The 20,547-nt window shown below is 46.6% G+C and overlaps 2 protein-coding genes across 9 annotated transcripts in view; both read right to left on the bottom strand.

Moving 5' to 3' along the window:
* Positions 1–20,547, bottom strand: part of DIP2B (disco interacting protein 2 homolog B) — a 125,375-nt gene that overhangs the window by 76,273 nt on the left and 28,555 nt on the right. The gene's annotated exons all lie outside the window — the stretch shown is intronic.
* LARP4 (La ribonucleoprotein 4) lies at positions 696–20,535 on the bottom strand. Of its 8 annotated transcripts, XM_056321858.1 has the most exons (18): positions 20,393–20,535; positions 18,125–18,224; positions 14,970–15,144; positions 14,623–14,770; positions 12,959–13,117; positions 12,560–12,635; positions 11,890–12,026; positions 11,038–11,141; positions 9,890–10,000; positions 9,452–9,505; positions 8,600–8,809; positions 8,002–8,105; positions 4,097–4,330; positions 3,289–3,337; positions 2,928–3,086; positions 2,233–2,354; positions 1,808–1,979; positions 696–1,615 (listed from the first exon to the last, which is right to left on the bottom strand). In XM_056321858.1, the coding sequence occupies exons 3-18, from the start codon at positions 15,018–15,020 to the stop codon at positions 1,280–1,282; spliced, it is 2,226 nt and encodes a 741-aa protein (XP_056177833.1). In that variant the 5' UTR covers positions 15,021–15,144; positions 18,125–18,224; positions 20,393–20,535; the 3' UTR covers positions 696–1,279. The 8 variants fall into 8 exon arrangements, with proteins under 8 accessions (XP_056177833.1, XP_056177837.1, XP_056177832.1 ...); XM_056321862.1 differs by lacking the exon at positions 14,970–15,144 and having other exon boundaries at positions 20,393–20,529; XM_056321857.1 differs by lacking the exon at positions 18,125–18,224 and having other exon boundaries at positions 20,393–20,519.

The following is a 20,547-nucleotide window of genomic DNA, read 5'->3' as shown; positions in this document are numbered from 1 at the left end:
CTACACGATAGTGTTGCGAGTTTAGTCAGCATACAGCTAGGCAAGACGCTACCTTTCAAGTAGCTTCTCTGCACATGAGGGGTTTTGTTTAACTCTTCACCTTTCGTTCCTCTTTAAACGGTGAAAAAAAAGTCAGTTGCTATGACATCAGCTGTAAACAACAGGTTCCCAGTATACATAAACCCTGATTTCTAGCATACAACATCCCATACCCTACTCCAGAACGCAAAGGTCAGTACACAGATGTAGGTCTAACCCTGGCGGGGCACGCCGAATTCCGTGCCCCCAGTTCCCACCTGCAAGGCAGAATTCCACGTCTGGAATTCCAGGCTCTTCACTTGTGAAGCTAATATCAAGTACTGTGTAGCCATGCATCGATCCTATACTGGGCCTGCCTCAGGAAAACATACCAAGAGAAATGCACAAAAAGTCTGTAATAAAGATTAAGAGAAAGTAACAAGCGTGGGGGGGGGGGGGGGGAAACCACAAACAAACCCCCCCGCAAACCTAAGAAGTTGCCCTCAAAAGGAGGCGAGGAAAAAGGGCAAATTAAAAATTCTGACGTGCTCCCTTCTGCCTCCTTCCAACTGCGCCCAGAAGACACGTGCTCTGATCTACAATCGAGTATCCTGTAAAAATCAACAGTTTGAAAAGCTCGCTGAATGAATTATTAGTAAGGTCAAGAGACTACAAGCTGGAAACACAAAGTTTACTACAGTAGTACATTCAGTTTTTATCATCAGTGACTAGTCATGACAACAGTATCTGGCTGCACTCATTTCCACTCACACTGACCAAGCACCTCGGCTGCAGACGCGTGCTGCAATGCAAGGCCATCAATGGCAGACACATCATCCGACAAGCCAAATGTTAAATAGGTTAAAAAAATTCTAATTTTACAGAAACGCTCATTTTTCAAAAATAATATTCTCTTATCCTTTTCCTCCTACACTGAGGGACAGGTTAATTTGTCAATTCATATTCTTTCACTTTGTCAAAACACTAGTTTCACAACCCCAAAACTGATTTCAAGCAGGAAACCCTCTGCAAATTAAAAACAAAAATACAAAAATTATAATCTCTATATTTATATTGATTGGAATCCTCCAGCATTTGTGAAATCACTTTTAGAGATGAATTTTGGGACCCTCCACAACTTCTCCACACAAGCCACGCTCCAGTTCAGTATTCCCCTTCACGAATACTTCTTTCTCAGTCTCCTTTGCCGCTTATTAGTCCACAGCTCAAATTAAATTGAGAATAATTGGCTGGATAAGTGTTACTTTGGTGACCGGGGTGGCACGTACTGCTCCTTGCCGATACGTCGAGGTGCTCCCTGAGGCGATGATCTGCGTCCAAATTGGCGCCTCTGTTCCCTGATTTTCCCAGCAGCTCCCCTGGGAGGCCCGTTGCCTCGGAACCCAGAATAATCCTTCATGCGACCTTCACCCTTGTCATGAGCCTTCTCCGGAGCCTTCTCGGCTGTACCGTTGTCTTCGGTTTTGGCAGGGGGAACGATGTTGGTGCGATGTTCCCTGAGAGGCTGAACAGCAACGGGAGGAGGCTCTTTTGGGGGCTTCTGGCAAACTTCAGCGTAACTTAGTTTGCGTGGCTCCTTTGGGACCAAGGGAAAGAGCAGGATTTACACACTGGAACCACCACGCTCCGCTCTTCCGGACCATTCCAGACACAGCAGCTATCACACCGCAGCCGTGGCAAACTGCACAAGGTCCCCGATGCTACATCGGCACATCCAAGCAGAAGCTCCCACCATTCCCCACCCGCACCCTGCTGCTCCGGGCCTTACCTGCGTCGACAAAGCAGGAGCTGCGCTGGCGTTAGCCGAAGGTGAAGCGGCATTTGTCCTCGGTGGCTTTGCAGCACTGACGGGAGAGACAGCCAGCGGCGGGGACGTGTGGCTTGTAACATCTTTCTGAGCCGACACTTCTTCTGGTTTGCTGTCCGGCTGAACCGTGCTGCTAAAGCAAAAGCCATTTCACATTAAAACCTAGTAACACGGAAATTCATGTTTGAGAAAGTATTTTTCTTTGAAGACACAACTGCGCCTTTTGCAGCCACTACCACCACAATTTGTTATTTCCATCTAGTGGCCTCCAGAGAAGCCACCTACTGAAGGAACAACAAGCATTACCGCCACCCTGCCGGACACCAGCTGGAGTCTTTGCCAGAGCAAACAAATTTTAACGCTCCCGACTCAAGTAATGTGCGTACCTTAATGCCACAGCTTCGGTCTGACTCGGGGAACTCACGCTTGTCACCGGCTGCTGGACGGTGCTGTGCGTCGGTTCTTCCTGAGCAGGAGCTGGGCAGCTGGGCAGCAGATCTTTGCTTTCCTGTACAGAAATGAAGTTGCAAAACACGGAAAGATGGCAGATGGGCTTAAACTGCTCCTCAGTGTGCCAGTTGGAGACATCTGAGAAGCAGGATATTTCCAAAGGCTGCTCAAGTCTCAATGATGGGAATTTTACTTCTTTTGGAGCATCACCTCTAAACCAATCACCCCTTATACGGGCAACACAAATGGCAGATAAAACAAGAAGTAAGGCCGTGCTTAGCCCACTGGCTCAAAGAAGAGATTCACCTGGAAGCAGCCCCTGCCTACACCTCACCAAACCGATCCTACTCCAACACTCCTCATCTGCCTGCTTTATTCCAAAACACAACCGAGCTTACAACAGTGTAATTACAGAACTTCAGCTAAATACCTGCAAAAAGCCAAGGAAATCCAAGACCAAAAAGACAGAAACTGCACTATTACAGTAATATATATGTAATAAACACGGTAGGATGTTTGGGTTTAAAGCATTCTCACGTGCAGCTCTAACGTAAGGCAACTCTAAGCAGGGGAGGAGGGAGACACAGCAGACGCGCACGGCTGCGAGCATCCCGGAGACACGCGCAGGTACCTTTTCTTTGCAGACTCCTTTAACGATATCGGACATCCTGCTCTCCAGCACAGGCTCTCCCGGTATTTTTGCTGTGCTGCCAGGTAAAGGTGGGAAATTTGATGCTAGCAAGTCAAACTTTGGTGTCTGAGTCTTTGTTTCTGCTGAAGACTGAGGTCTCTAGAGAAGGGAGACAGCCGTTAATAAAGCTGTAACACCCAGCACTGAAAGCACTGAGCGAGTGTCAGGGAAATTTCCCAGGAACACTGACAATCCAGAGTGCAACCTGAGAATTCAAGGACTGTGCCGTTCCTTCCACAAACACACAGCCAACACATTGCACTTTGTGCAAAAACCTTGCAGCAAGGGAAGCGGAACTTACTGAAACCCGGTCATCTTCTCGTCTCCTCCGACCTCTGAAAACATTCCTCCTTTAAAGGCAAAAATAAAGTCAGTAAGTGCATTCATCTAGCTGAAGGGCGCACTCATCCGCACAAAGGGGAGCCTGTGGCCGGGGATTTACAGCAGCCTGCCGATGCTTCTCAAGATACAGTTCTGGGATGTTCTCCATCTTCAGGAGGGGTCAAAGCTCTTACGCTCTTGGAACAGAGCCAATACGGGAAAACAATTTCTCTTTTCTCTCCCCGTGAAGGAGGGACCCTTGAGTACTGTATCTGGACAAGCACAGTGACAATTAGACTGTAATATCCTATAGTTTTATAGTAATAAACTTAATCACCTGATTTCTCACATTATCTGTCTTGTTTATTTAAGTGTCTAAACCCTGAATTAACAGATGAAAGATAAAACCAGTTGATCTTACAACATTTAGGAGCATCGAATTCCCCAGCTAAGGATCTACTTATTATTTACAGCAATACAAATACTAACTTTACTTCAACTGTTTTAATTCCAGGAACAAACCAGGCAGTTATTCTGAAATAGAGACACCTCATGATCTTACTGCGAGGCATTTGTCAGAATGACTAATAGCCATACGGTCAAGCAGGAAGCTTTTGTGCTCCCAGTGAGGTATTTATCATGCCTGGTTTATTTCAACGTCAAGTTTTCTCCTGGTCAGCCTTTACAGAAATACCAGTTGTGCCAGCGGTGGGGATCCTTGGCTCATGCGAGCCCTTTAAACCTCCGGCACCACGACCCAACTGCACCGATGTGTTACAGCTCTTTACCTGCCCCTGCCAATGCCGTAATCGCCGTTCTGCTCCATCTGTGCGGTCGGAGAATCCTTCTGGGAATATCCTTGCTCTTGGTGCCCGGTTAACGTACTGTTATGGCGCTCCATAACAAAATTCCTTGAGTTGGTTCTGTTCAGTGGGCCATCCCCCACGGGCATGGTACTGACGGCAGCTGGACCCTCCGCAGCGTGTTCCGAGCTGTTCGATGATCGGAAGTGAGGCTTCACACTGCAGGACACAGAGCAGCAGCTGTGTAACCCAGTTTCAAGAACAGGACCCAAAACTACCACCAACTACAGTTAATTCATAGCTGACGAGGAAGGAGGAGGGCAGCAAGCACTGGGACTCCACCAGAGAAGTTGTTTCCTACATTTGTCAAGGCCAATGACGCCATTCCTCCTTACCTCCATCTATTCCTTTTGTTAAAGTTTTCTTGCAACCTCCTCTCCCGTCAAGTGTTGCCACTTGAAGAAAACATTGAGATCACTGCCCAATAGATACCACAGGGACAAAAAAAACCCCACAACCCTCAAGCAGAAACACCACCACCACCACACCCCCCCCCCCAAAAAAAAAAAACCCAACCCCAAACAAACCCCAAACCTAGGGGTGGCAGAAGAATCCAGAGGGATTCTTCTATTTCCCTGGGCCTGCAGCACAGGCACGGGGTACCGGAAAGTCGTCTGGAGAAATAAGCCAAGCCTGAGGCACAACCTGAGCTGGCCACAAGTGAAAAAACTGAACTGAAAGAAGCAGCCAGGGGCAGAACAGGCTGAAGAGAAGAGGGTAAATAAGGCTGGGGTAGCTGGGAGGCCACCTCCCCCGGTGCTTCAAAAGCCAGGATCTTCGCCTCCCTGCTCCTGTTACCAAACACCCACAACACTGATTCTGCAGTTTACAATACCCCAGACACTTTACCCAGTTATCGATTATTCAGCCTTAAAGCTCTATTTCCTCTGAAAAGGCGCAGCTGTGTACATGCAGTGCCTCGGCAAGGTAAGGCTCAGGGTCTTAAAACACCGAATTACCCAGAAAAACCCTGACCTACCACCACACAGAACAGTTTTCTGGAGCAGCATTCACGTGCCTTAAGACTATATTCCACTCCTGCACCTCGCTGTCTTTTCCACACAGCACCAACCAGTTTTGGCAAGCAAGGCGGCAAGGACCTTAAACTCTTAAATTCTCCTTTGGTCACCGCTCCAGATCTCATGATTTAAGGGCAGAATGAGGATTTTGCATGCTTATTGTTTTTAAACAATTTCATTATAACATTCCATGCAATCAGAAGAAGTTCTCCCACTGCCAGCCAAAGTACGATCCCTAGCCGGGAGGAGAAGTTAATGGGGCTACAGGATCTCTTAGAGAGTCACCAAGGAGCGGCCTGGAGAAGGGTCCTTTCTTCCAACAGACCGTCACTCACGCAGCTTTGGGCTTCCCTAAGCTAAGCAAACAGGGAAAGGCACATTGTGGATGCCACAGACCCCAGACTACCTAACAAAGAGGTAGTTTCCATCCAGCTTCCACCAATAAACTTGTTGCCTCCCACTTGGCCAGAGAATTTAAACTGGGAGGAAGAAAAAGCAAAATCAAATAATTCAACGCATGATAAATTATCATTTGTCAGCACTAAATCAGAGCAGCAGCAAGTGATGTGGCTCCTCCCTCTGCTCAGCCGTTGATCCTGTGGTATTTTAAAAATCAACTCCACCGCTATCTGGCAGGTTTCTCCACAGCCTCGCTACTAACAGCTGGAAGTTGTGCAGCATTTCATATGTAAGCAGAACAAAAATCACCTTTTAAGAGCCTAGTTTCCAGTGGTCAAATTAATCTGCTTTACCCAAGACATTTTAAGTTACTGTTTAGGTGGCTGGATAGAAAAAAATCAATTTAATCAACATTAGCAGCCAGGATTCTCTGTTACAAAGACTCAATCTTCCTTTCCCACAAGGATGTTGCAACAAATCAGGGCAAAATAAATATGAGGGGCTTAAACAAATGTTTAGCTACAGAGAAAAATCAAATATTTAACTCTTAACTGCCTGTACGACAGAACAAATTCACTTCCGTAGCCAGCACGGAAACCCAAAAGCAGCAGCTGGACGAACCGCTCCAAACGAGCTCTCCTGCAGTTCAGGAGAAGATATGCTCAACCAAGATTAATGCATACCTCACAGCTTCCAGAAGCACTAAGAACCAGTTTGGAGGCCCCAGTAAGGTTAAGTTTTCCATCAGCAAAGACCACAGGGAGGAGGAGGAGGAGGGACGCTAACTGAATTCTTCCATTTTGTTCAATGTTCTTAAAATGGAAGACTTAAGTCATAAATTCAGCCCTCAGATCTCATAATCTTACCCATCACTGAGAAGGCCACAATCTTGCCTGGGCAGAAGAGCAAAGCGGAAAAGACAAGGAAAGATAAGGAAGAAAAAAAGCAGAGAGAGGGAGAGAGAGATGAGATGAGAGTGAAAAAAGAAGGAAAAGCATGAAGTGCAGGCTGCCCAGACAATCGACTGTTGGACCTGTTCTCTCTTAGCGCGATACTTGATCATCACTGGGCCAAACCTTCCAGGCGATGCCTGAGCTGTCACCTTAGCAGGCAAAGAAATCCTGCCCAAGCGTAACTAATGTCTGCTGCCACAAAATGAAGATTTATTACCACAAAAACAGAGCTTTGTACTAGCACAAAGGCTGAGCAAGATTGGCAGGAAAGATAAGACAACCAAGACAGACCAGCAGAACCTGTACGCATGACCCTAAAGCTATAACTTCACAGCGGCTGAAGATTTTACAAACAAAAGTCTTAACCAGAAAACTTCTAAAAGCTTAAGGATTATACAGATGTGATCTACGAGGCAGTAGTGAATGTGCAGGCATTTCAAGATGTTAATGTTTGGGTACACACAATTCTTGTCCAGCTTCAGCATTCGTACTTTTGGGAGGATCCGCATACATGCGAGTGTTACAGGGTTTAAGTTTAGGCACAATTTAAGGGGACAATTTTTTTTCTAAGATCTTGGTCAGGGGCTGAGCAGCTGTAACTCCACCAGCTGCCCCATCTTCCAAGTCAAGTTGTCCTACCAGTTGCACAGCCTGTGTGAAGACTCTGCTGAGTCACCGCAGCCCGAATACTGAAGTTCACCTTCTGCCAACAGCCACAGCCCTTAACTGCATCACAGAACCACTTACGGTACAGGCAGTTGTCAACTGACTTCTCAAACAATATAAAAAGTAATTCCCCTGCTACCAGCTCGCATGCTGAATACAGTGAAAGAACTTGCAAATAAAACAATTTCCACCCACACAAACAGATTACTGCTCCTTTGTATTTACAGAGCGCTGTTCCAGTGAATACAAAGCTGCTTCCTTCTCCCCAGTGTTTAGATCTGAGCCGAGTCCTTTACAGTTATCAGGAAAGATGGGGATAAACCAAATAAATTATAGTAACAGACTCAGCATCCAGCAGTTTTAGCATCCAGCAGTCTGGGCATGCGACTTCTCAGCTGCATAAACTGAATGGCTCTCTGCAAGGCTAATCACACAACAGGAAAAGCTTACATTTGTGCTGCAGGAGTTTATAATCTGTGTATAACAAACACAATTAGAAGTATTACCTTAAGAGGAAGTTATTTATTTGTCTGCAGAAATTCCTCTGAGGCTTTTAAAGGAGTTACCTTTGCTCTCTCCAGCACATATGTCCATTCTTTTAGGATCTTGAGCTGCCACCTTGATTTTAATTTTATTTTATAAATCAAGTTGAAAAACGTCATACATATTTGATAAAACAAAACAAGTACCCTAGTCCCAGCAGAAGGCACTGCATTCTACAAGTGCAAGGAACACTTCAGGATCTCAATACTGTAAGTTCTCCGAGAGCAAACAACTGACAGAGCTATCTTACCGATTTCTATGGAATGGGCGACCTATACTCAAAGAAGCAGCATTTGTTTTATATGATCCTGGTGTATTAAAGCCATTCACAAATCCACCGTTAGGAAAGGGGGCCTGCAACAGACAGAACAGTCTCAATGGCTGAACTAAAAAGAAAAACGTTTGCAGTTTTATGAGATCAGCTTCAGCAGTTATTCATCTAGTCTGTACTTTTACACCGGGCCGCCGTTACCTAGTATGTTGTGAGCTTACTACTAAAGCGAAAACCCCACCAGGTTAACAGTCTGCACGTCTCCTCGAGCATCAGGGTCCTCCTGGAAGAGCTACAAAGCTGTTCCAGTGACACTAGCCACTGGACAATGGAATTTCACACCATTTCTTGAAATAAATGGCAGCCCATGGTGCGACACGCAGCCTCTCCAATAGCCTTGCTTGATCAGGTCCACGATATAACAGGAACTATTATAAAACAGAGGGATCTGACTAGTCAACCTGCACATTCTACAGCTGAAAAGCCCACTGCTGTGGCTTAACCCCGCTGATTTGTTAACCAAATGACTCCTGCTGTTTTGGGCTAGCTCCTCTCACTTCCATCAGCTGTTACTCACCAGTGGTGTTTCAAAGTAAGGTGCAGGATTGGGAGACCACGTCTGAGGCACGATGCTGTAAATAGAGTACTGCTGAGGACTATATACAGGCTGCATAAAGAGTGGCGAGGCAAACTGTGCTTGTGTTTGAACTGGCTGAGTATAGACACTGGAATCCACTACCCGGTAACCATTCTTAGCAAAAAAGGTGTTGATGGCTTTTATCCTTGCCTGCAAGAGAGCACATCGCATCACAGCCATTAGTCGGGAGAAACAGAGAAGCAGAGCACACTATCTTTCTTGCCTAGCGAAATTATAACAGAAGGGACGTGAAGGAGGAAGTTGATGACTGCGTAGAAATAAAAGCTCTGATAAAAATCAATACAGATCATTTTCTAACAGCGTGCTAAACGGGGAGGACATCACACGCCGCTTTAGCTAGAGAATCTGTCAAGCTGAAGATAAACGCTGCCTCCTATAGCAGCGACCGCCCAGGCTCCGGTTTTGGCAGCTCCTCTCAGTACAAAGGCCTTGCTGCAGCCCCGTTTGTAGAGCAGCTAACTCAACCTAGAGACTCATGATGGCGAGAGTCCCTCTCCTGAGTTCTGCAGACCCAGATTCCGGGGAAAGTGGAGAAGGGAAGACGAAACAGGAATGTATTTCACCCCTCATGGGAAGCAGCTCTGTGAATAACCAGCAGCCACTGAACTGTAATTTTTCGAAGCTACTCATGACCTCATTCAAGTTACCAGCCCCCAGAACAAGTGGTAGGAACTATCCCACTGCTAATTCCTTAGTGCCCCCCCCCCCCCCCCCCCCCCCCCCCTTAAATGCACACTATCAATCAAACAGAAGCCTATAAAGCAGCCTTACCATTACTGGCTTGCCCTGAAAGGTTTTCACTTCTTCCCTTAAGTACTTAAACGCCTGCAGATACAAAAAACATTAGAATATCTTGATCATAATTATACTTCTCGAAGGATATTACATGACGTAACACAAGTGTCTAGCCATCTGCTTCCCTGTTAGCCCAGCTACATTCATGAACACTTCGAATTCAGGACATACCCCATGTCAGTTATGGCTGGTGAGTACTGAGGCAAGAGGCAGACAAGGGAATTCTAACCCGACAATCCCTCCACTTTTTCCTCTATTAACCAGAATTTGCCACTAACCTCTTAAAATAATAAAAGGGGGATAAGGAAATAAAACATTTCTTTTAGCTACAGGAAGCATGTGGGCAACCCTCTCAAGCAGGGGAAGCATTAGGAAGAAAACTGAGATGTCATTACCAGTTGAAGGCAGCCTTACCTGTTGCGCATCTGTATCTGACTGGAATGTAACGTACCAGTTGTTGTTGTGAGCAAACTCACAGCTTATCACTTTGGGGCAGTTTTCATTTTTAAAGAGAGCCTTAACCTCCTAGGGGAGAGAAGAAGCCAGGTGATTAAGGGCATCAGCTCTGAGCTGTAAATTGAACACTAAACCAACAAAAGTTTACTCTCCAGCCCCCCTCAGCTGCAATTTTCCCTCCACCAGGGATGTTCTTTTGTTCCCCTGACAGGTCTGTCACACACCAAATTATTCTCTACTTGTTTGTAAACGCAAGAATACCAGTCCAGCCTAGTGAGCTCCCCAAATAAAAAGCAGCAGGCCCATCTGGTAAGAAAATCACAATCAGTACAGAACTGGAAGTATTTCTGTATGAAAAGGTAGCAGAAATGTGCCTTTAGATCAGGAGAGTCATCTAGACAAGAATGATTCTAACAAATGTTTCTAAATCAAGGCAACCTGACAGCTTTGCAATAATCAGATTTTAAAGAGGGAAAAGCAGCTGTTCAGCGTTTGCATTAAAAGAACTAATTAAAAATGCTAGCAGACAAACACCCTGTGTTACAACTTTAAAAAACAAAGAAGTAAATCATTCTGTTAGCCAAATATCAGTAGGAATTTTATTATCCTCCCTCCTCGGAACATAATGAGCTCAGCTCACATGGGGTCACAATGAATGAGAAATGTTTAGTAACATTTCTTGCTGCCAAAACAACCGTCTGACTTCAAGTAAAGTTACTGCTGTGACAAAAATTCAGCCTGAATTCCAAGCTATGCCCTGGACTGGTTTATTTTTGGATCTGAAAAGAAACCAGTTCAAACGTCCTTCCAGAAAAGCCTAGCTAGCTTAATTTTCGGTGGAAAAAAAGTTTACTTAAGAGTATTTTAATATATTAGTGAACAATGGGATCGAACAACAACAGCAAATTTCTGCCTCGGCTTTTTTGACAATACATCCAGGCAGAAAAAATTACTTACATGGTTTATGAGAAAAATATCTGTGTTTAATCAGATTAAATACCAGCTGACCTTTTAAGCAACACTTCCTGCTGCTGCCTGAAGCACTGTTGAAGACACCCTCCAAAAACATCAACAGGCTTTTCCACCTTTCTTTTCTACTCATTTACCTCTATAGGTGTTGTTTCAGGGATCTCACGGAGAATGATAATACATCGTTTGTGGTTTGGTCTTACTTTCTCCCCTCTCTCATCCACTTGTACCATAGGAGAAGCTAAAATTAAAAAGACAAAAGTTGGCTTAATATTGGACACTGCGCACTGCAAAACACCTCAGCAGTAAGACTCCCCAATTATTGAACTCGCCACAAAGAACTACGACAGACTGCTGAAGAAACCCCATTACTCAAATTCTGAGCAAATAACCATTTGACCAGCTAAGGTCTGCTAGATCTTCGGTGTATTTTAGCTCTTTGATGCTGCCTCTATCTACAGCTCAGGTATCTAAAAAGCTCAGTCCCTAATTCAGTTCACTCCCAGCTCAAATTCAAGCCCGAGGATATAAAAGCATTCCTAGAGGGAGCCCTAATGGGAAAAGTTCAGGTAAGAGTAGGGAAATCAAGTCAGAATAAAGATGTAAAAAGTTCACTTACAACTGCTTCCGCAAGAAGCCAAGCGCAGAATCAGCACAGGACATGTCAGAAGAATTCTAGCTAACTTTATTTACTAAGCCATTTCTAATTTTATCATTTCCAGTAAACTTCTGCACTGAATCAGAAGTAGTTTATTCCCAGAAAAAGACTTGCACTGCTAGCCGCTTACTGAGGCAGATTTAGGCATTTATTATAAAGCATGATGAGAATTCAGGAGCCTGGAACAGCCACTTATTCAAGCACCTCTGCGGAACGAGGCTCCCGTCACCGCTGACCAGAACAATACGCCATAACCAGCTCAGAGACCAACACATTTCTCTAAAGCAAGGAAAGATTCTTTGTTCTACGGACACCCAACAGCCAGACTTACATCTCAAAACTTCCAGAATAAGGTCCATATCTGTTGTCAGCTTCTTAATACCTTCCATGTTGGCAATTGTCCATATCGGAACAAACTGATCACTATCCATTTGAGACATCAAGTAGAGATCCTTGGAAAGATTCTCACTAAAAAGACAGGAGTTCGCCGTTTTATAAAAATCCTGAACTTTACTTACAGAAGCCTCAAAACAATAGAATAACTGCAGGTTTAAATATTCGCCAATACCATTCACAGCTAACTCTAGCCAAAAGATACGCAGATTTTCCCTCCTGGAAAAAATCCCAGCAGATCAACACAAAGCCAAATCAGTTAATTAAAAATCTTCCTGATAGTTATGGTGCTCTGCAGGCTAGGCTGCAAAAAGGATCTTGTGAAAGAATCCTCTTCTGGTAACACACAGCTAAATTATCTCTACATTTTCCGACTGTGAAGCAGAGAAGTCACACTCAAATCCTCATTAAAGGACACGGATGCACGTGCAGGACTGGAACAGCTGAAAGGCACCACAGGGCTTCTACTGCATTTTAGCGAATCTCGTTTCATATGGCATCCAACCTAACATTCTTATGAAGATGACAGCACATATCAAGCCAAAAAAAAAGGGGGAATTTGTCAACAATTTTAACAAAGGGTTTATACAAAGTTAACTGTACTGTACCGTGAGAAGCAGAATTCAAGTTGTTTTTTCAAACACTCTCTAATATCTTCTGTGGACACAGCGGAGCTGCCTTCACCTAAAAGTTACCACATTCACCGTCAGATCTCAGTTTCACACTGAGAACACAAAAGAACGTGTCTCGTACAAGGAAAGAATGACTCCTGGGTAAGACCAAGAGGGCAAGCTCATCTGAGGCATGCTTACAGACCATCACACCACACGTCCTCAAAATGCCACAGATCCCCCAGTTTTCACCGATTTGGCCAAGTGCTACGGCTGGTTGGGATCTTCTTGAATATTTTTGGAACATTTCAAAGCTCCTACTCAGTCATGACGTAACTGCAGCAGACTCTAGAGGGTTACAGATACTGACAGGGGTATTCTAGCTTGCACACTCACCAGACACTTCATAGATTTGGTATCCAAGATCTTCGGTTGCCAGGACAATTCCATTTGCAGATGCTTCATCAACTCCCGTGCCATTTCTTGTGGCTTCACAGGATGGGGAATACATCACTTCATACTGCTTGCAGCTATCCTCTGAAATCTCTATGTTACCTGCCAAAAAAACGCATCATCAATAAACAACCTACTATAACCTTTGGAGTATTTTCCATTTGAAAAATTTTGGCTACCAACGTTAAAACAAACACTCAAGAACACCATAACTGAAAGCACCTAGACTTAGCCTATGTTTTTTAGACTTTCAGTGTCTACTTTGTATTGGATGGCACTTTCTACCTCTCCCACTTCACAAAGATCCTCTGGTTTGCGCTGGGGGCTCCAGGGTAAGTAAATAATAGGATCAGAAAATCGTAAGATCCCTTTAAAGTGACAGAGGTTCTAAAAAACAGGCCTTCCACCTGGAATTTGAAATATTTAAACGGGGTTCCTAAAGACAAAGCACTAAAACAGCTTACATCAATGCACTGCACCACCCTTATTTACATCAGGGACTCAGGAGCATTTAGTGGTTTTTATAAAACGCAACAGAATGACACGGAAATTGGCCGATCTCTTCTGCAGGACACCTCAGCTTAGTCTTCACCACAGCTGCCTGAGATAGAAACAAGTGCCATTTTGGTTGAATCCAGTCAGGCAAAGGAGATCATTCTAAAAAAATCAACTGCCTCAGTAGATGGCTAGATCTTTGCCACACTACTGATGAATCCACTAAAAACAAACGTTGAGAAGGGATACTGTCCATTAGATACTATTACATTAAAAATTGTTAAAAGCAAAACCACCGTATTTGGAAAAACTGCCTTCAATTTTCCAGCAGCGTAACACTGCCACGATGGCTTCATTTTGAAATAAAGAGACAAACGAGCTCCTGTCATCCAGTGCACAAACTCAGTACTCTCTCTTCACTTCTGCTGACTTTCCAGAAACCCGTAACCTCAGCTACACAATCGGCTTCACATCGCATCTAAACCAAATCAGAAGAGTTCAACCATTTGAGTGTTTAATTCTGCATGACAGGACCATGCGGTAAGGATCAGAAAGGGGGGCCGCAAGGGAATACGGACTAAACCGGCAGAGGTTAACCATAGATGTGTTGCAGTTTCTACCCCCCACCCAGTACAAACGCTACGGCCTAACCGCTCTCAGCAGCACCTCAGTGACCTACCGGGATCGCAGGTGGCCCTCAGATCTTATCTTCCCGTTCACAGGGTCAAGTGTATACTAAAGTGCAGCAACGGTGAACAAGTCACAAATCCATTTCTACACATTTAGCATCTTGTTTCCCTCTTAGCGCGTTACTCAGTCATCACTGGGCCCCTTGGATCCCGTTACCTGCTGAAGTACTCCGTGCCAGCGCAGCTCCGGACACCTTGAATCCCTAAACCAAAGCTCGCTGGTCAGACTTACAACATCTACAAACTGTCTATAGTGTTTTCTCACGTTTATTTCACACTTGTTGTTACCTCAGCACTCACAACCTCAAGGACAAGAGCAAGAGGTTGCTTCTCACTGCTGAACTCTCCGCAGAGAACGCCCAGCACCCCGTGGCAGGGGATGTATCACAGCCAGTGCCCGAACACAGACCCGCGACATCTCACCCTCGGTGTGAGTCCCTTGTGCAGCCGCTGTTTCTTGCCACGTGTGCTCTGCGCCATTTGTTGGTGGCACAGCCTCACTACTCCCTTGGGGTACTTCTTGCCACACCTTGGCGTTAGGGTTTAAGCCAGCACCTTTCGATGTTACCTGCTGAAGAGACCAAAACACTTCTGTTGGGAAAAATGACCCAAAGATGCTTTACAAGTCAAGCCAGACAATACAGGTGAATTTAGTGATTTTCTATAGAGTTCCACATCTCAAGTGTCTAACCAGCTATTAAGCGCCTATTTGATTTTTCATTAATCAAAACAGGAAAATCCTTGGTATTTTCCAAGTATTTCATTTCTACCTCCATTAGAAGTGTTGCCTTCAACCTCTCTTTATTGACATCCGACAACATCAGCAGAGGAAGCGGCTAGCCGTCAAGGACTCTGGTAACTCATAAGCTTTTAAAGACTCGACTGTCATAATGCTCCAGTCCCCTTTCACCAGAAAGGGAAATTTTCCCTCCTCCAGACCCCTTCCTAGAAAGGAAGGTAGAAAAAACATATGTCAAGGAGAAGAAACTAATGACTTACTGAATTAGTGACATCTTTGCTATGCCAGGATCCCTCGTGAACTTACCAGAGTACTACCTGAGTTCCCCACGAGCTTACCTACATCTTATCCGCATCAATGTACACTAATAATTCCCTTAAATTTGTAAGCAAGGAGATTAAAAGTTTTTGAAGTGCCAAGATAAACATACACACCATCACAGCCTGTTGGGAGAGGGGAACAGGATCATCTCTCTTCGAGACTGGGCAACAAGGACCATCGTTAGAGTGAGAGGGTGAACAACGAGACAGACAAGAGAAACTGCTGGATTCCCATCTGGAACCTAACGTGGATAAACGTTTATTCCGACAGCGGAAGACGGTGCCCTCCGAGGTCCCTTCCCGAGAGCTGCTCATGAGCTCAAAGGCATTTGGGCAAGGAGTCCCAGAAGCCAGCAGCAGCACAGAGGATAAGCACTGTCATGGCTTTTGCTCTATCACGATAAATCAAACTTCTTCCATGCAGGCAATTCTCCTCACAAGAATTCCTAGCACGCTACAAGCAACTAATAGTTTCCTCCAAACCGGTTTCTTCAGACATTTAACGACAGGCCACTTTACTCACGCCACGTGCATGATTGTAAAAGGCAAAAGCCATTAATCCTACCTCGTATCTCACAAATAAGGAAGTCTGATATTTCAGAGGCCAGCCTCCTGGATTCTGAAATTAAGGAGTGACATACTACCAGGCCTCAAACATAAAGCAAAAGGATAAGGAAGCAGTTGCGTAGCTTTAGAGATAATTCCTCTGCCAAGGTCACACCTAGTGCCAAAGCTATTTGCTACAAGGACAAGCCCAAATTCAGTAATAAAAAGCCTCCAAAAACCAGAGGAGCAAGACAATCACAAGAGGAGGCAAAACAAAAATCGCTGTTTTTGCAAGGCCCTCTTTGAGATTCAAAATCACACACACACACAACCAATTTAATCCACACAGCAATGGAGTTTTCCCCCTTTCATTACCCTTAGCAGAAGAATATAGCTGTAAACAGAAAGAACTAGAAATAGTTCCATGTGGAAGGCCACGTGCATTTCCCTTCTTTGTTTTCTGAGTAGCTGCTCTCAAAAAAAAACACCCTAGAAGAAAAACCTGTGAAGCTGTTGCACCCGTGTATTCCGTCAACGCAGTTCAGAACTTACTGCTGGTCACTCCTGTGACGCAGCATACCTGTCAGCACGGGCACCTGCTGGAGAACTGAAAACCAGCAGATCCCATTGCCTGGAATTTACTTTTCATCAAAGCAAAAAAAAGACAAGACACATCTAGGAGATGATTCATTATTTTATAAAAATAAACACTGCCTCACTACCTGACATCTTTGAGGTTAGCATTTAGCTCGAGCTGAAAGTAATTGGAAGGAACAAATACAACAAAATGAAATTGAAAGACTCGAGGGAGAGTTTTACACTGCTGGAGCTGATCAGAAGTAAAAAGCAACTCTGAGTACGACAGATGACATCACGCGCTTTAGCCAAGACCGAAAGGCATGTGTGGTAACACCAAGTTCAGAAACCACAGGTCCAAGTGAAAGGCGCTAAGGAACTACAAAAGATTCAGGCTGATAAAGCAATGAATGGACTTAATAATTGTAATGGCTGAAATACACACCTGAAACACAGCGTGGGCTACTTCCCCCTTGTTCTAGAGACACTTAATGCCATGTAACGCAGTTCTGCAAGGCCCGTCCCTTATGTCACGCATCTTAATAACAAGACACCGTGGACTCTGAGAGGATAAAAAGTCCCTAATTTACATAAGCTTTCTGAAAATACAGTCTGCTGCACTCCAGGAGCAGCACCACTCCATTCTGGCAAGCAGCTCTTCTGAAGAGAGGGCCAAAATATCAATTCTTGCTTATTTAACTGAGGCTAACAAATACTGAGCCCATTCGATTGGCTGCAGAACAACCCTCCCAGCTGCTATCGGGAACTTTCATGATCAGGTTAAAGCTTTACAGGGTTACAAAGGTTAGGAACACTCGCTGCTATCCACAAGCTGACAAAGCTGTCCTCCTCAGCACAGCTCCCCTCTAGTTTAGATGACTTTTGGCCAAAGTGGATCAAAGATTCTCCTCCAGCGATTCCTCAAAACGGACCATCGAAGCATCTATCTCATTCCAAAAGGATGGCAAAGAAATTTTCCTTATTTTAAGAGTCTAAATTACATTTAACAGATTCAATTAAGCCACCAAAAATGGAAGTACTCCGAGTTCCTGTTAAAGCACTCTCTTTTAATATTAATTCAAACCACCCTGCAACCAAAATCTTAACCCCGAGCACACGACAGATTTCCCAGAGCAGACCAACTCTCTAAAATCCAAGTCAAAAATCTAGAAAAGAATTTAACAGAACTTGTGAGGTGAGATTCTAAACATTTTCCAGAAGTGGAAATTTAAGTGCCATGGTCAGCAAACCCATGGGAGTTGCAAAGAGAAGCCTTGTGCTGCCGGGGGACATGACAGGCAAGGAACACAAATCTGCAGCAGGCTCGGACTTGGCCCGGCGTAGCTGCCCGTCACCTTCTCAAAGCATCCCCAGGCTGCAAAGCAAACCAAAGGGAAAAGAAAAAAAAAAAAAAAAAAAAAAAGAGAGAAAGGTGGTGTCAAACCAAAAGCAGCACGCAGAACTCCTCTGGAACTAACTGCAGGCTGTAACAACAGCTCAGTACTCCAAACAGCCCAGGTAATTCTCAAAACACATGTTCATTCAACGGCTACAAGACTGAGCGCAGCGTGTGTTTCGAGTTAGCCACTACGAGCACCCCATCAGTAGGGGCACCTCTTTCACCCCTGGGGAAAGCAAACCCACAGTCGTGGTGTCCCTCACCTGTGTCAATGGTGTCCAGCACTTCTGCATGAACAGGGACAACTGGGGGGGTTGTCACCCAGGGGGGAGCAGGAAGCCTCACCTGCCAGAAAAGAGGGCCAGCAATACTCAGCGCTTCACACAGTCCTGGTTTTCTAGCTAGGAAGCATCGCTGGCAGCAATTAGGGCAGCGCTTCACCCACCTGAAACGCACAGATTTCAATTTTCCCAATAAATTACTAATATATTGGACTAGGAACACATACTCAACCAACCAAAACCCAAAGCAGGCACAGCAAGCCATTATCAATTACATTTTTCACAGTGCATTTAATAATATTCCCAATGCACCTTCATCATCGAGCGTGAACAGCATTCCGGTCCTGGCCTCAAGTGAAAAACAAGGCACACAACACACCAAACACTAATGCATAAAAAACAGCCCAAGCCTTACACCACTCCCTCAGTGCAGCCAATTTTTTGAGCTAGAAGATATGAGAACAGAATTCCACCGTGCACACTGTGAAGGGATCAACTCACAATCGCCACGTGCACGCTTCACTTAAGTCTAAAATATAACTGACAGCTACAGCAAGTCAGCTGATGCTCCCAAGAGCTTCACAATTTCTAACACAACCCTGTTCTGCACCTTATTTTTCAGGCAAACCCAAAGATCCTGCGATAAAAGCTGCTGTCTGCTTCTATGCATCTGACTACAGCGTTTCAGGGCACCTGGTGAAGAGCTCAAGTTCCCTGTCCTGGCAGTGAAAAGGCACCTTCAGGAAGTCAAATTTATCCTCAGGAACATAAAATTAAACATCACTGATAATTCTTCCTGAACGAAGATCAGAGTAACTAACTCACAGCACTAGCAGCGGAGGAGAAAGGAGATCAAACAAAGCAATCAAAGTCAGGTTTGTGCCGGAAAAGGATTCACCGAACGCCCAGGCGCACACTGCCCGGCTGATTTGCTTCAGCTCCCCCTGAGCAGCCCCAGCCCCATCTGCATCACAACTGCTCCATGGCACCGCTGCGGGTTCCAGAACCTGCCTCGCACGCCTGCTGCTCAGAGGGGCCACCTCCGTCTCACGGGCTCTGCTCCTCTCCACCGCGCTCAGCCTCGGATGAGGTTGGCTGCTCGCAGCTCCAGGCTGCGGCTCCCATTAGCTTCAACAGTTCCTCTTCCAGTTAAATACTGTAAAACCAGATTCTGAAGACCTGTCATTCCACGTTCGGGACATCCTTTTTTCCTCCTAGTGCAAGTAACATTTTCAGAACTGAGGCAGTTACTTTAAGAAAGACAAGGAGTTTCCCAAACCTTTTTATTTAGAGCTGCTTAACCACAGAATACATATCGGTATTCACATAAAAGACCGCCACCACGTTCAAAGGGAATACACCACTAGCAATTGCCTGGCTTACATCTTAACCCCATTTATGTCTTATATATAACCCCTGTAGTGCCTTACCCAACCCGGCAGCTGTTTGCTTTGCACGCTTTTTGGACAAAACTTATCGAGGAGTTTCAGGGAGCAGCGCAGTTGCCCGTTTTGCCCAGCAAACACTGAAAGGGCTTCACAAAATCACGTGAAACACCGTAAATAGGTGAAGAACCGGCCCGGCCCGCAGACCCAGGCCCGGGCCGCCACGCTGCCCACCGCCCCTCCCCCGCCCCGTGTGGCGCAGGGAGGGACACACCGGCCCGTCCGCCCCCCCCGCCGGGTGACCTCCACGCCCGGGGACGGGCCGCCCGCGCTCGCAGCCGGGCTGCTGGCCCCTACACGGGCCCGGCGCGCCCAGGCCGCCCCACCGGCCGAGCTTTCCCCGCCAGAAATTACCCCCCCACCCCAATCAACGCCGGCTGTTTAATTAAGGCAGGCGCCACGCACGGGCCGCGCCGCCGCTGCCAGTACGCCCGGGCCCAGTGCAAAGCGGCGGTGCGGCCCCGCGGGGCGGCCGGGGACTACCATGGGGCGCCAAGGAAAGCCCGACCCGGCCCGCCGGGGCCGCTCCGTTCCCCTCCGGAGGCGGGAGGCCCCGCCAGCCCCACCATCCCGGCGCCGAGCGAGGCCGGCGCGCAGGGCCCGGGCTGCGCGTAACCTTCACGGCAGGCCGCGGTGCGGCGGCTCCCCCGGAAGGTCACCGCGCCGCCTTCCACCCCTACCACGCGGGGGCCCCGGCACCCGCGGAACCTTCCAGAGCGCCGAGCCCCCCCCTCACCCCCGCCCGCCGGGCTGGCGGCCGCCGCCCCCGGATTTGCTGTGTCAGCCCCGTCCCCTCCCCCCGGCGCGGCGCGGCCGGCGGCGCGGAGCAGCGTGCGCGGCCTCCCCGCCACATGGCCCGGGCCCGGCGCCGGCGCGCCGCGCCTCACCTCCACGAAGAGCAGCATCCTGCCGCCCGCGCCCAGGCCGGCGGGCCCGCGATCCCCGCCGCGCTCCCCGCTGCCCGCCGGCGGCCGCGCCAGCGCCAGCGATAAGGACACTCGGGCTCCGCCTCCGGCTCCTGCCGCCAGGGCCCGGCCCCCTC

Source organism: Falco biarmicus, chromosome 19, assembly GCF_023638135.1.
Source record: "Falco biarmicus isolate bFalBia1 chromosome 19, bFalBia1.pri, whole genome shotgun sequence".
NCBI lineage: Eukaryota > Metazoa > Chordata > Aves > Falconiformes > Falconidae > Falco > Falco biarmicus.
Note: the sequence above shows the minus strand (reverse complement) of the source record. Positions and strands in the feature narration are given on the sequence as shown.

Coding starts and splice junctions, on each gene's coding strand:
- LARP4 (XM_056321858.1), bottom strand. CDS start 15,020: ATGTTGTCGGATGTCAATAAAGAGAGGTTGAAGGCAACACTTCTAATG. Junction 12,027..12,559: donor CTTGAATTCTGCTTCTCACG/GTACAGTACAGT, acceptor CTGTCTTTTTAG/TGAGAATCTTTCCAAGGATC. Junction 11,142..11,889: donor TATTCTGGAAGTTTTGAGAT/GTAAGTCTGGCT, acceptor TTTTAATTTTAG/CTTCTCCTATGGTACAAGTG.